Source organism: Stegodyphus dumicola, chromosome 3, assembly GCF_044657685.1.
Source record: "Stegodyphus dumicola isolate Sdum_Otavi_A_Nest chromosome 3, ASM4465768v1".
Taxonomy (NCBI): domain Eukaryota; kingdom Metazoa; phylum Arthropoda; class Arachnida; order Araneae; family Eresidae; genus Stegodyphus; species Stegodyphus dumicola.
In genome coordinates, this window is record NC_140770.1 from 8786808 (window position 1) to 8801451 (window position 14644).

General features: G+C 31.3%; 1 protein-coding gene across 6 annotated transcripts in view; it reads right to left on the reverse strand.

The window, feature by feature from the left end:
- LOC118203169 (uncharacterized) overlaps positions 1-14644 on the reverse strand; it is a 201261-nt gene that overhangs the window by 108400 nt on the left and 78217 nt on the right. For all 6 annotated transcript variants that reach the window (XM_085812548.1, XM_085812544.1, XM_085812543.1 and 3 more), the window contains exon 2: positions 6693-6841. In XM_085812548.1, the coding sequence (XP_085668674.1) occupies positions 6693-6742 (50 nt within the window). In that variant the 5' untranslated portion in view covers positions 6743-6841. The remainder of the gene's footprint in view (positions 1-6692; positions 6842-14644) is intronic.

Sequence of the window (14644 nt, forward strand, 5' to 3'; positions counted from 1 at the left end):
AGATCCTCTTACTTTTATTAATCTTTTTTAATTCTCTTTTATTTATTATTTTAATGAACAAAATACAAAGAAATAACTATTTACAATATATACAAGACTTAGACCATGTTACATGATTATCTGAGGGATGCCTTATCGCGACATCTCCTTTACAATTGAATTCTGGTTTTCTGTTACAAATTTAATTATTCTCTGGATGCCCCTGAGGCCTAATAAGGCTCGGCAGAGGCCGTACTGGTACAGCCTTGTCTAGCCTTGCTCCGTGGGGTCGCAACATTGTCGACTGTTCAAGGGCGGGGCGGCACTTAATTCCACTTGTCGCATATTAGGTCGCATTAAGTCGGGAGCCGTCTCGTTCCATCAGCGTTGTAGTTCATCGGCGAAGAAGGCTGGAATTTGCGTCAGTATCGCAACTGCACGTCTACTGAGTGGCGGCAGGTGGCTTTTTCCGATGAATCACTGCATTCATTTCCGATGAATTTCATGCTCCATCGGACAGATAGATGTTGGCGGATACCGCGGGAAACGTCGCAAAGAAAACACTGCAGCAACTTCCGGAAAGGTCTAAACTGGAGGAGTGAGTATTATGATCTGAGAATGTTTTCGTGGCTTTTCTCTGGGTGCATTCATCATTGTGGAAGGCCCGATGGATCAACAGAAATATGCATCTGCTCTTGCGGACCATGTCCACTCCTACATGCGAATTATTTTTCCTCAGAATGATGGCATCTGCCAGCAGGACAGTTCGAAGTGTCATATAGCTCGCAGGGTACGTGCGTGGTTCGAAGAGCACCAGAATGAGTTTACCGTCTTCCCCTGGCCAACAAACTCCCCGGACTTAAACTCAATCGAGAATCTGTGGGACAACCTCGTTCGGGTTGTTCGTGCCATGGATCCTCAACCGCGTAATCTAACGCTGCTGGCCACTTCACTGAAGTCTGCATGGCTCAACATCCCAGTGAACACCTTTAAGAACCTAATTGACTCTTTTCCTGCACGTCTGACAGCTATCTGCTCTGCGAAAGGTGGTTATTCTTGCTTTTGACAGATGGTCACATTAATGTGACTGGATTGTGTGTTATAGATTGCTCTTAGACAGCAGAGAAAGATTTCTTCAACGTAAAATGTACATTTGTGGTTCTTAAATACTTCGTAAGTTCTTTTTATTTAGAAAACGCTTCTCGCAACTAGCAGCGCTTACAGAAATTGAGACGAAAGTTCTTACTAGTATTTCAATATTTGGAACTTTGTTCTGGATATTATATTTTAGAATAAAATGCAAAAATTCAAATAGACTACCTGTCCCTGTTTTTTGTTTAAATTCGTAATGACTGAAATAAAACTCTGAAATGTCCTTTGCTAACAAGGAATGTCATTGTGGTCATAAATTAAAAATTCATAATTTGCATTCAGAAGTTTCGACGGAATTAAAAAAATATACAACTTTTGAAATCAACGTAGGGATACCTTTGAATACTTTTTCTAGAGTAAAATTTCTTAATTTAATTCCGTATAAAAATTTAGAATCTAATTATTTATCGCCTGTGTCTTAATGTTCTATCTGATTAACCATATTTATATAAATACAAATTTAAAATACTATATAAAATATATTTATTATAATAATTTATGGTTTTAATTGAATTTCTGTTCTTTGGAGATGGTATTAAAAAGTTTTCTTATGATAAATTATGTATATATATAATTATGCGGAGTTAAAAAGTGGATTGTTTACTGAATAATATAAACAGGCGTCCTGGGTTGACGAAGAACAAAAATCGTACACCAAACAAGGATTTTTGCGTCGAAACAAGACTACGTTAAGTTGGACTTCATGGGGAAAAAGGATCAAGCACATGCTTCGAGAAACGCAACTGCGACTTTGGCAAGTGATTTTTAATTTTTTTTTTTTTTTTTTTTTTTTTTTGTCTTTTGAAGAGTTTTGCTCCGGTAGAGTTTAGAATCAGTGCATTTTATTTTATTTTTAAGAGATTTTAGATCTGACTGGGAAAGAAAAATTGTATCTGTTTCGTTTAAAAGTTCGGATTTCTTAGAAATTTGAATATGATGGTTAATATAAAAAATGGTAAAATTCCGTTTTGAGGACCATAAAAAAATTGCAGCAAAAATGTATGCGCAAAAGCGCCAAATCTAGCAAACGTGCCCATTTAAAGTGCGCCAAATCTAGCGTACACGCTGATTTCAGATTGCGTAAGTTCTAAATTTCTTTCCCCACTAATATATATATATTTTAAAACTCTCTATTTCCATTCTTAATTATGCTGAAAAATTCTACTCATCCAACAAGACGCCATTGAAATACTAGTTTAATTTTTAAATCCTTTTTTGATTTTAAATCCTTTTTTGATATCCTATGGATTTAACAATTTGGGAACTGCCCATGACGAAAAGTCTGGAATAGAATTTTTTTCAAAGAAAAGGCATCGTTCGTTATAAAAAATTATGTTTGAACAACTAACGAGATGAAATTATCTTTAGCGATAACTCGGTAGCGAAATGGCGATGCAGAAATCCATTCAGTTATGTTTATCCTTTTTTTTAAATAAATTATAATAATGATCTGAAATAGTTATTGACTCTTATGCTTCCATTCAGTTATGTTTAGCCTTTTTTATATGAATTATAATAATAAAAAGTATTATATGAAATTAACCTTTCATATAAATTAAAACAATAATCTTTGAATAGTTATTTACTATTATACTTCCTTTCTTGCGTTAGGGTTGCCACAATTATTTTGGCAGCACTGGCATCAACAATAGTTTGGTGATTTTTTACGATCCTCAAAACGGAATAGTACCTAAAAAATAATTTAAATCAGAGATTCCCAACCTTTTTATTGTATGACCCCTTTGTTTCTTCATCGACCTCCTTAGTGTTTTCCTATAATATACATCATAATTCTAATACAAATAATTGCATATATATAGCCTTAAATGTAGCAATTAAATTTAGGATATGAACAAAAGCTTTGGAGAAAACGATTGTTTATTATATTTTTGTTTATTATTAGTTATTTTCGATGCCAAGATCATTTATTTTACAAATAGAAAGTTTCCAGAAACATAATCACAGTTTCTAATGGCACGAAAGTTCGAATTTAATTCATGCCATGCTGGATGTATTGATGTGCTTTGGTTTAATGTTTAGCAAAAAATCACTTAATTTAATTTTTAAATCCCTTCTTTCATAATTTTCAACGTGTTCCTTATTTCCCATTCTAGCTTTGCGTTCTTCGTACTTTTTTGTGTTTTTGCGTTTTACTTTTTTATATTGCACTTATCGCACAAAAAATTATATTATTGATTTTTAAAGTATATGAAATAATTTTAGCACATTTTTGTTCTTTGTATTTACTTATATGATTTATACCTTACTACATGATACAACTTTAATACCAATGAACAATTAATTATCGATTTTATTGGTATATTTTTGATTGATCATATATTAATTTTATTGGTATAAGATCAGTGGGATTCTGATTATGCCGATAAACTGCCGGTAAATATTCGACTATAGACCCCTTTAAGAACTGATCGATCTCCAGGGGTCAATACCGACCCCTTTGGCAACCCCTGATCTCGGATGAAAATCTTGAAAACAAAGGTTCTGATAAAACAAGATACAACGGTAATAAATTCGGTTCCGATAACTGGCGCGTTTATGTATGTGCATATACCTAGTGTACTCTCGATTATCCGGACTGGTGCCGGTAAAACAGGTCACGGATAACTAAAGAACATAGATAATCTAAACTAGTAGTTTTCATACATATTGCATGTGTTTATTTCGTAAACAAATCGGCAATTTTAGTTCGTTTTTGAGACCGTTTTGATATTTGCCGAATTTCATTGCGCAGTATTTGCTACCTAAAGTGCGTCTCTTGCTTGGCTGCTTCTGTTAAAAATGTAATGCCTCATTATCAAAATTGTGGATTGCAGATCGGACTCTATTGGGATGTGCCATGCCATAGAGCAATCAACAAGTAATAAAGATACATTTGGATTATCAAGTGATGTTGTGATTCTTCAAAAGTTCTCCGCATCTTCTATTACGTAACTGATATTTCCATTAATCTACTAACTTCAATCCACTCGAGACAGCAAATGTCTTCCCTAGTCAAACACGCATCTCATATCAAATATATATATATATATTATAAAAGAAATGTCGTATTTTCTATTATACTATTTAGTATACATTTTTTCTTTTCCATTTTAGTACTACGTGAATATATTTTTATTTACCTTTTTTTCCCTTGTTTAATTGTTTTTACAAATATTGCATTGTGTTCATTATTTTTACAAGTTTGCATTGAGTTGATTTGATTAAAGGCGAAAGTATCGGGGCACAATTTTATCAAGAGAATAAAATTCACTCTTATAAGAATTATTTTCCGATTTTAAGATTGATTTTAAAACTTAACAGTACAGTCAATTTCTTACTGAATTTTAATTAGAAATTTGAATAACTTTAACTCCTTTTACTAAAAAGCAATTTTTTTTTTTTTTTTTTTTTTTTTTTTTAAATGAACAAATTTCAACAATTCTGGTCCAACGTTGACGTGGGTTCGAATCCCACTTCTGACACCAAAAATTGGTGCGTGCGTACGGTTTCGTTACGAAATGAATGCACAAGTTCGATGAAAAATGAACAAAAATTTATTATTATCTCAACAAAAATGCTTAAATTTCCTCAAATTATCATGCAGTATTACAATATCTCACAGTAGTTATCTTTCAACTACTCAAATGTCCAATAGAACGTAATTCAAAACAGCTAAAGAAAGCTAATCCGCGAATTCGCTACAATCAACAAGAGCAGTTTTCTAAACAACAACAAACTAAGAAACTACTACGAACTGAGAGGTTTTCCTCCTTTTATAAGATTTTAAAAATCGCGTGCGAGAATTTTCTAGTACTTTCTCGAAATCAAAAAGAGATATTTATTGAATGTTTAATGCACGCGCTTTTGTATTTTCAATTTTCCGGTATAGCTTTCTTTTAATATTCGTCACGCGCTGCACTGCGCGGGAAATAAAACCATTTAATTTAGAATTGAAGTAACATTAGCTTTTTAAATACCAAATTCGTAACAGTATAATTAAAAGTGAAAATGTAATCAATAAAACAAGTAATTATCGTCATTGGCCGGAAATTAGTTGACTTTTCAAGGGAAATGATCTAACTGCTGATCAATTAACAATAATTAATAAATTCGAAAGTGTTTCGTGTTTTTCTCAAGTAAGAATTATGACGAAAACGCTTTTTAGTAAAATTAGTTAAAGTTATTCAAATTTCTAATTAAAATTCAGTAAGAAATTGCCTCTCCTTCTTCATCACCTCAATGCCTCAGCTTTCCACCTCAGAATTTTTAAAGCCATGTGCATTTTGGCAAATCCTCATGAGCTGGAAACAGCTCGAGCAATAATTTATTTGATTGATTGATTGATCTTTGCCTCAGGTGAAAAAATATGTAGCCAGGGTTCTGATACTAATTCAGAAGTCAAACAACAAAAATCAGCATTATATTTTCAAAACATTCACAGGACTAGTTTCGATGGTTTTACCGAACCACCCTCCTCAGCTGCAAAACCGCAAATGAACAAGATAAGAAAGAATGATTAGATAAGATAAGAAAGCATGGACAAGAATAAGCAAGTGGCGCCATCTGTTGGTGAAACCAGAACTAAAACATAATTTCTTTAAAGGCCGAAGGCAAAGATGGATTGGAATTAGGATCGTTAACTAGAACAGAAAGATTTTTTTGAATGTGAAATGCCTCTAGAAAATCCAGTTCTCCAATGGAAGACGTTTCTTGAATAATTTTGGCAGCAGAAAAATTTAAAGTGTGATTTTCGGACCAACAATGTTGAGCAACAGAAGACTTCTGTGTTTCCTTGTTTCTAACATATGCCTCATGTTCCTTGACGCGAAATTTTAAGGCTAAATTTTAATTTTAGTTTGGCCAATGTAAATTAAACCGCACTGGCAAGGAATTCTATAAATACCCCAGGAATTCATATCTGAAATGGGGTCCTTGAGTATGGAACTCGGAATTTACTCGGAATTGGTCCGAAAATCCCACTTCAATTTTTTTATTCAATCAATTTTTCTGCTGCCAAAATTATTCAAAAAACATCTTCCATTAGAGAACTGGATTTTCTAGAGGCATTTCACATTAAAAAAAAAATCTTTCTGTTCTAGTTAACGATCTTAATTCCAAACCGTCTTTGCCTTCGGCATTTAAAGAAATTATGTTTCATCAACAGATGGCGCCACTTTCTTATTCTTGCCCAGGCTTTCCTATCTTATCTAATCATTATTTCCTATCTTGTTCATTTGCGGTTTTGAAGCTGAGGATGGCGGTTTGGTAAAACCATCGAAACTAGTCCTGTAAAAATTTTGAAAATATAACGCTGATTTTTGTTGTTTGCTTTCTGAATTAGTCGTTTTGATTACTTTGTGTCCGCGTATGCATTCACGTCGAGTAAAATCGTGACGGCACGATCCCGCCGTTTGACTCGTTTTCGTTGATGGGACCACAACTGTGTTAAATTTACTATGTTAACCGAGCGATCCACGATTTGGTTCAAATGACCATCCAGGTCGAGGAATGAAACTGGGATAGAGAAAGCTGTAAAAATGAATGAAGCGCCTTCCACTCACCGTAATACTTGGAGAGTTAAATCTGTGCCACTTTTGTCCGCGATCTCCATAACTTGGTCGTAGGTGAGATTCTGGCAAGACTTGCCGTTCACGCTCAAAATCAAGTCTCCTTCACACAGTCGCTTGTAAGCCTTGCTTTTTCTCCGGACCTGGAACAAGAAAATAGGTATTATTATTGGTCTTTGCAAACAAACCTCTCTCTCATGCAGCAGCGTGGCTAGGCCAGGGCGATCTCTGAATTTACCACCCCCCTTCATATACATCTAAATGCCCAAAAGAATGTCAAAAGGACATATTAAAAAAACTAAAACTCAATATTTATTTTTGAAGAAAAATATTAACTCCAACGTTTTAAAATTATATTATTACTTTTAGTTCAAAGGGGCTTTGTTCCTAAGGGACTATTGTTATCGTTTTGCGATTTGGCGAATCGATGTCCGTTTCACTTTTCAAACTGTTGCCACCCAATATTATCGCCCTGTATTATATTTGAAGAACTTAAATAATCAAGAATCTGCATCAATGTATGTATGTTTCTCGCACTGTGATAAAACAATGGTACCTAGAGCCATCGAATTTTTGAATGACATTATTGTACTGCCAATATGGGCATCTGTAAGACCAAATTTTAAATTTGGAATTTGGTTTATTACCGATTTCATATTTTGTAAAGCTTCAACGAATGTTTGATTAACAAAATCAAGGATTTCAGTTTAATTGGGCGTATTTTAAAATATGAAACCTTTGATTTTTTTTTTTTTTTTTTTTTTTCAGTTCAGTACTATACACGTGAGATTGTACCAGCTAGGATTCTTTAAAATCATTATATCCTCTTTTTTAATGGTTATGCATGTAAACATTAAATATTATTCTCAATAACATGGCTATTTTAAATACCATGTTTGAAAAGTTTTATATTATCTCTTAATACATATATTGTTTCACGAAAGTCTGTTCAAAGCTTCAAGTCACTCCCGGTTCATTCATTTTAGCTGAAATCTAATATGCTGCCATTTGTATGAAGATCGTAAATGCTAAAGTCGAAAAGATTTGGATTATATTTTAGTATAAGTTTTCATTCAAAACTATTATGAGCTTCATGTAAAGTTTCGCTTTCGAATGTCTATGGAAAACTGGTTCGGGTGTCTGGTAAAGTATCACTTCCTTTGAAGTATCACTTCTTTCCTCCTTTCAAAAACTCGAAAAATACGAATACATTTATTTATATTTAGATGATTTTTTAATGTGTTTCAAAAATTAAACAAATTTTAGGTACTTTTGATGAATTTTGATAAAAGCCACCCAATATTATCGCCCTGTATTTTATTTGAAGAACTTAAATAATGAAGAATCTGCATCAATGTATGTATGTTTCTCGCATTGGGATAAAACAACGGTACCTAGGGCCATCGAATTTTGAATGACGTAATCTTCCTACGAATATGGGCATGTGGAAGCCCAAATTTGAAATTTGGAATTTGTTTTTAGTCCAAAGGGATTTGAATCCCGAAGGACTATTAGTTTCGTTTTGGCATTTTGCGTCGGACTCATAAATGTCGGTTCACTTTTCAAACTGTTGCCACAAAATGTTAGAGTCCTGCATTATATTTGAAGAAATTAAATAATGAAAAATCTGCATAAATGTATGTATATTTCTCGTATTGTGATAAAACAACGGTACATAGAGTCATCGAATTTTGAATAACGTAATCCTCCAACGAATATGAGCATGTGGAAGACCAAATTCGAAATTTGAAATTTGTTTTATGATCGATTTCCTATTTTTTAAAACTTTGACGAATTTTTGATTAACAAACTCAAGGATTTCAAAGCGAGCAATGGCAACGTTGTGCAGAAAAAACATTTTTATCTCCAGCGCGTGAATCTCTGTATCGGAAATTCTAAAGATATGCTCGTTTTAAAACTATTTTGCGATATTGCTGTTGCACTGGATCTTATGGTTTAAGTGCGAGGAACATGATATTTAATAAAGAAAGGTAACACACAAAATGTTAAAAAACGCCCCTTTGGACGTAATTTAAAATCTGAAACATTTCAGATTTTGTTTTTTATATTATTGATTTCTTTTTTTCTAAAAAACTTTAACGAATTTTTGATTAACAAACTCAACGATTTAAAATCGAGCAATAGCAATGTTTTATAGAGAAAACATTTTTATCTCCAGCGCCCGAGACCGTGTATCGAATTTCTAAAGATAGGTTCATTTCAAAATTATTTTGCGACATTGCTGTTGAACTGAATTTTATGGTTTAAGTAGTCCCGTAATTTAAAATCTGACAAATCTGAAAATCTGAAAGCTCTCAGATTTTCGTTTTTCCTTTTTACTTCCTTGTGCGAAGTAAAAAGGAAATATTGTTATCGCAAAAAGTTTCAGGCAGCATATTTCAACGAAAACATCCATTTTGACCGCTATCGAATGCAATTTAAGGATGTTTTTGCGTGATATCTGTACGTAAGCACAGAATAAAAGACTCGTTTCCTCCATAAAATTATAAAACTATACCGAACGTATGTACGTACATACGTACGTATCTCGCATAACTCAAAAACGAGTAGCCTCAGAACGTTGAGATTTTGTATATAGGACTGCTATAACATGTAGATGGGCACCTCGTATTTTGGTTGCAATCGGCCGCACCAAACGTATATAAATATATTTATATATATATCCACTCTGTTATACGGCTCAGTGATCTCACTTTCTTTACTCTTATATGTTTGTAAATCGTATATTGTTTGCTTTAAAAATGATTGAATTATGTTGTTCTTATCTTCCGGTGAAGGTTTTTATGCCTTTAGTAAATATGTATGAAATATTTTTAGAATTATCTACAATTTTAAATTTGTTTAAGTGCCGCTAAGCCTAATAATGTTTTTCATGGCGGCCATTGCTTGTTTACATATGAAACAGCAGAATGGTGGATTTTTCGCCATTCTAGAGAAACTTAGCTTCGCAACAACAAAAATAACGCCTTCATTTATTATTGCCAATTAAATCATGCTTAATCCTTTCTGGAATTTTTTCGAGGAAATAAGTGTTTAAGATTTACTTCGTAATTTGTAATACAGATATTTTGAGTTTTTATGTATTTTTGCCTTGTCGGGAAGTGAGAACGGAATTAATTGAATGAGAAATACTCAATCGTCTGTGAAAAACTGTTTCTTTTTTGTTTTGTCTGCTTAATTTCTTTTATACATCGTTATAGTATTTGAATAGAACATGTAGCAACGATTAGATAATTCTTTAAATGATATCAATTTTGTGCATTCTGGGTTATAATATGAATGAAATATAATACTGTTAAGTGAATTTAACGCCAGAGTGTCGCGCTATGGTAAACAAATAGAGTGAATTTTAAAGAACGCATTTATTCTATTGTGATTTATGTAATTTAAGTAAATTTAATTCCGTTCAATATATTTAAATGAAATTTAGGAAAAAAGGCATAGAATTTAATATTCCGTACAAGGAAGTCATGTGGTGTACACATCAGATTTTTTATATAAATTATAATAATAAAAGTGTACTATATGAAAGTAACTTTTCATCTAAATTAAAACATCAATCTTAAATAATTATTTACAATTATACTTCCTTTCTTTTTGCGTTAGGATTGCCGCAATTATTTTTGGCAGCATTGGCATCAACAATAGTTTGGCGAGTTTTTACGGCCCTCAAAGTACCGTATTATTTTATTACAAGGAATATGGTATTTTGCAAAAAAACAAAGCTTAAAATGAAGCTTAATATGTAAGAAAAATATCTGAAGTTTGCGTTTCAATATTTCGCACAAAATGTACGAACTATACGAACTTTCAAAAATGCAAGTGTCAGAAAATTTTAAGTATCCAGAAATAAGTAATAGTCGAGCTCCTTACTGTAAACATTGCGGGAGAGCAACGAAAGGACAGAACAAACGGAAACGAATGTAGCGCCATCTGTCGATGAAAACAGTAATGAAAGTTAAGTTTTTAGGATTTTGAACACAAATGCATAGAATTTTCTAATATATATATATATAACGTTGTATGTTCTTAAATTCTCTGAGTTCGAAAACAAGTTATTCTAATACTTGCGCAATAGCTGCAAAGTAAGATAATTATAACTTATTTGCTAAAGTAATATTGATTATATTATCTCCTAATATTAATTTTAGTAGAAGTATCTAAAAAAAGTGAACCCACAGCTTGGAAGTTTAATTCCGGAAATTGTTTAAAGTAACTGGAATGTAAATTGTTAAAAATGTTTATGGGGACTTGAAGTAAATCATGAATAACAAAATTTCAATTGGAAAAAGAAATTAAATTGAAAGGAAGCCATTATTGCTATTGATCGGAAAAAAATTAGTTGACTTTTTAAGGCGAACAAACCAACTCCCGTTCAATGAACAATAATTAATAAATAAATACGAAGGTGTTTCGTCTTTTACCCATATAATAATGGTGATCCCAAACTGGCAAATTAAGTTAGGCCAAATATTTCCGTGAAGTGAAGGTATTTAGATATATATACGAGTATATAATCTACTTTGGTTCACATCACATATATATATATATATATATATATATATGATGTACCAGCTTTTGCCCGGAATAAATAGATTGGTGAAGAAATATAGATGTAGTCGTATCTTAAATTATCAGACTATAAATTTTAAAAAACAGGATCCATTTATTATTGGTCAGGAGAAATAGCAGTTACAAAAATCATATTTACGGAGTAAATAATAAAGGGTACTTTTCCGTTTCGCCGGCGCAAATCTCGCCAAGCAGACTTTGTTGGCGACAACATACAGTATACACATAAAAAATGTTAATTCTAAGAATTTTTTTTTATTTTGAAGGCATAAACATTTTAATATGGTTTAAAATTTTGTAAAAAGCCAATAAATAAAGACAATAAATTTGTAAAAAGACATTAATTTAAGAATTTACTATGATTTCATGGTTCAATATCCTGATTCACCAGTTCGTATCACGTGACCCCAAGTGATCTCATCTCACGTAAACTACGCTACTAAAATCTAATTCGCTCAGTAATTATCTACATTAATTTCAAGTTAAATCTTAATTTGGAATACAAGTTTAAATGCAAGAATTATTTCAATTCGACGAATAGCTTACTCAGAAATTATGTAAAACCGCAGTGCTTTACTTCGCTAGTGCATTCTCATTAGAATTGATGAATTTAACACTTGATTTCGCCTTCGGATGAGCGGTGTAATTGCGTTCTAATTGACTTAGAACCTAATTGACTTAGAACTAATTGACTTATTACTGTGAATTGTCTTAGGGGATAAAATTTAAATATCGTGTAAAAATTATATATTATTGTATGCCAGTATTAAAAGAAACAATCTGATAAGAAATGGCTTCAACTTGTTTTGAAACTGAGGCGTAAAAGGTTACCAACAAAGATATTCCGTCTGGCATCAGTTAAACCATTATTGGCGACTTTATCGTTTGCGCCGTCAAAACGAAAAAGTACCTAAAAAAGAATTACTAATAACTTTTTGTATGAAGTTTACTGCATCGTTACATTAAAGAAAAGACCCCGATATTCCTTTGCGAGTACTTTTATAGCCTCTGGAAAGGCGCGGCTTCCAAGAAATGACGTCAGCCTCGTCAGCCATTCCAGTTCGCTTTAAATATTTCCAGAACATTCTATAACTGTACGTGTAGAAAAGGCGGGAAAAACAACTTGACTACGGGGCTGTGGATTTAATTCCACGTACTTTCAAATAAGAGACCGTCGCCATTAAAAATGAAAAAAACATACAGTTAGAATTTTAAGTGTATTCTTGACTATGGAATTTTATTATTAACATATATATATATATATAACTTGTTACCTTTCCTTAATATTTGATTGAAAAAATTTTTGTCTTCCAACTTTATTTATTCAAAATATTATCATTGCTGTACATTTAACGTGTGTAATTTCTTAAAATTTTACAATGGCTTATTTTTAAAATATTTTTAATGCTTATGTTTTTAAATGCTAGCCACTTGCGCGGCCGTCGGCCTAAAATAAATATTATATAAAAAAGATAATAAATATTATATAAAAAGATAATAAATATTATATAAAAAAGATAATAAATATTATATAAAAAAGATAATAAATATTATATAAAAAAGATAATAAATATTATATAAAAAAGAAGAATGCATGTAATGATTTTAATGAATTCAACTAACGTCATTTGACGTGTTCAGATAATAATTAATAATGACCGAAATGAGGCTGCTTTTAATGCTCTTAAATCACCTTTTAACAGAATAAATTTGAAAAGAAAATTAAATATTAGGTTGTGCTTTACTGAACGACAAAACGCTGCCACGCTGAAGTTAAAAATATTTTAATTTGGGTCGTTGCAACGCATTTCTTTCAGGACGTCGAGTTTGTTAATTAAATTCCAAGCGCAAATATTTTGGGTTTTGCCAAGTGGCAACGCTTTTCTTTTATATTATTGACTTTTCTCATTAAATTTGAAGCATGACTATCATACTTTTTAAAAAATTAAATATCATCTAATGCTTTGCTGAAAGACAACACAATGCCTCTTGGAACATAAAAATACTTTAATTCAAGCAGCTGCAACACACTTCTTTCAAAGCGGACTTACAAGTAGCGAAGTGGTGGAAATCGCTGCATAATGGTAATTCGACTTTGCTTTACATTCAAACTCAGGCGAACGTGCTAGAGGCATGTTATTTTTCATGGTATTTCCCATATGCAACGTACGAACCAATTTTCTTCAGAAACTCCTCTAAAAAGGCATCCCCTTTTCTTAGGAAAATAACCCTAATAATAAAATTAATAATAAATAGCCTCTTGGCTTTGACATATTCATATAACCTTAGATAACGTAAACGTGTTTTAAATCGGTGAGTCTGTAGATTAAATTCGAAAGACAAATATATTGCGTTTTGTCGCGTGCCAAAATACATGAAATTCCTGACTAAACTCTGCATAGTGGCTTTTATATTGCTGAGATTTTAATTCAAATTTTCTTAAACTCGCGCAAAATATGAAATGAATTTTTTTAAAAAAATTCGAAATTCAAAATTCGGGCTTCGAATTGATCATGTTCGAGTCGAAGACCACGTGTGTTTAATGTTTGATGTCATCGTTTTTCAACAATGCGAGGACATACGTACATACATACCTACAGATTTTTCATTACTAAATGGTAGATATAAGTAACTTCATGCACAATCCTTTAAATTGGTCTGAAACGCGCGCACACACAAACACACACAAAATAAATAAATAAATAAATAAATAAAAATAAAAATAAAAGGAAAATAAAGAAAAATATAACATAAAAAAAAGAAAAAAAAGATTTAAAAGGAAAATAAAGAAAAGAAAAGTATAACATAAAAATAAATAAATAAATAAATAAATAAATAAAAATAAAATTAAAAAAAATAAAAAAAAATTAAAAAAAAAGATTTAAAAGGAAAATAAAGAAAAGAAAAGTATAACATTAAAAAAAAATAAATAAATAAAATAAAAATAAAAATAAAAATAAAAAATAAATAAATAAATAAATAAAAAATAAAATAAAATAAATAAAATAAAATAAAATAAAAATAAAAATAAAAATAAAAAAGATTTAAAAGGAAAATAAAGAAAAGAAAAGTATAACAAAAAAAAATTTTTTTAAAGGAAAATAAAGAAAAGAAAAGTATAACATTAAAAAAAAAAAAAAAAAAAAAAAAAAGAAAAAAAAAAGAAAAAAAAATTAAAAGGAAAATAAAGAAAAGAAAAGTATAACATTAAACAAAAACTGAAAGCTTTTAGATTTTATATCACTCCTAAACGGGCGTTTTATTAAAGTTTTCTGCGTTACCTTCATTTATTTAATATCATGTTCTTCGCCCTTTAACTACATAAAATTCAATTACACAGCAATAGCACAAAC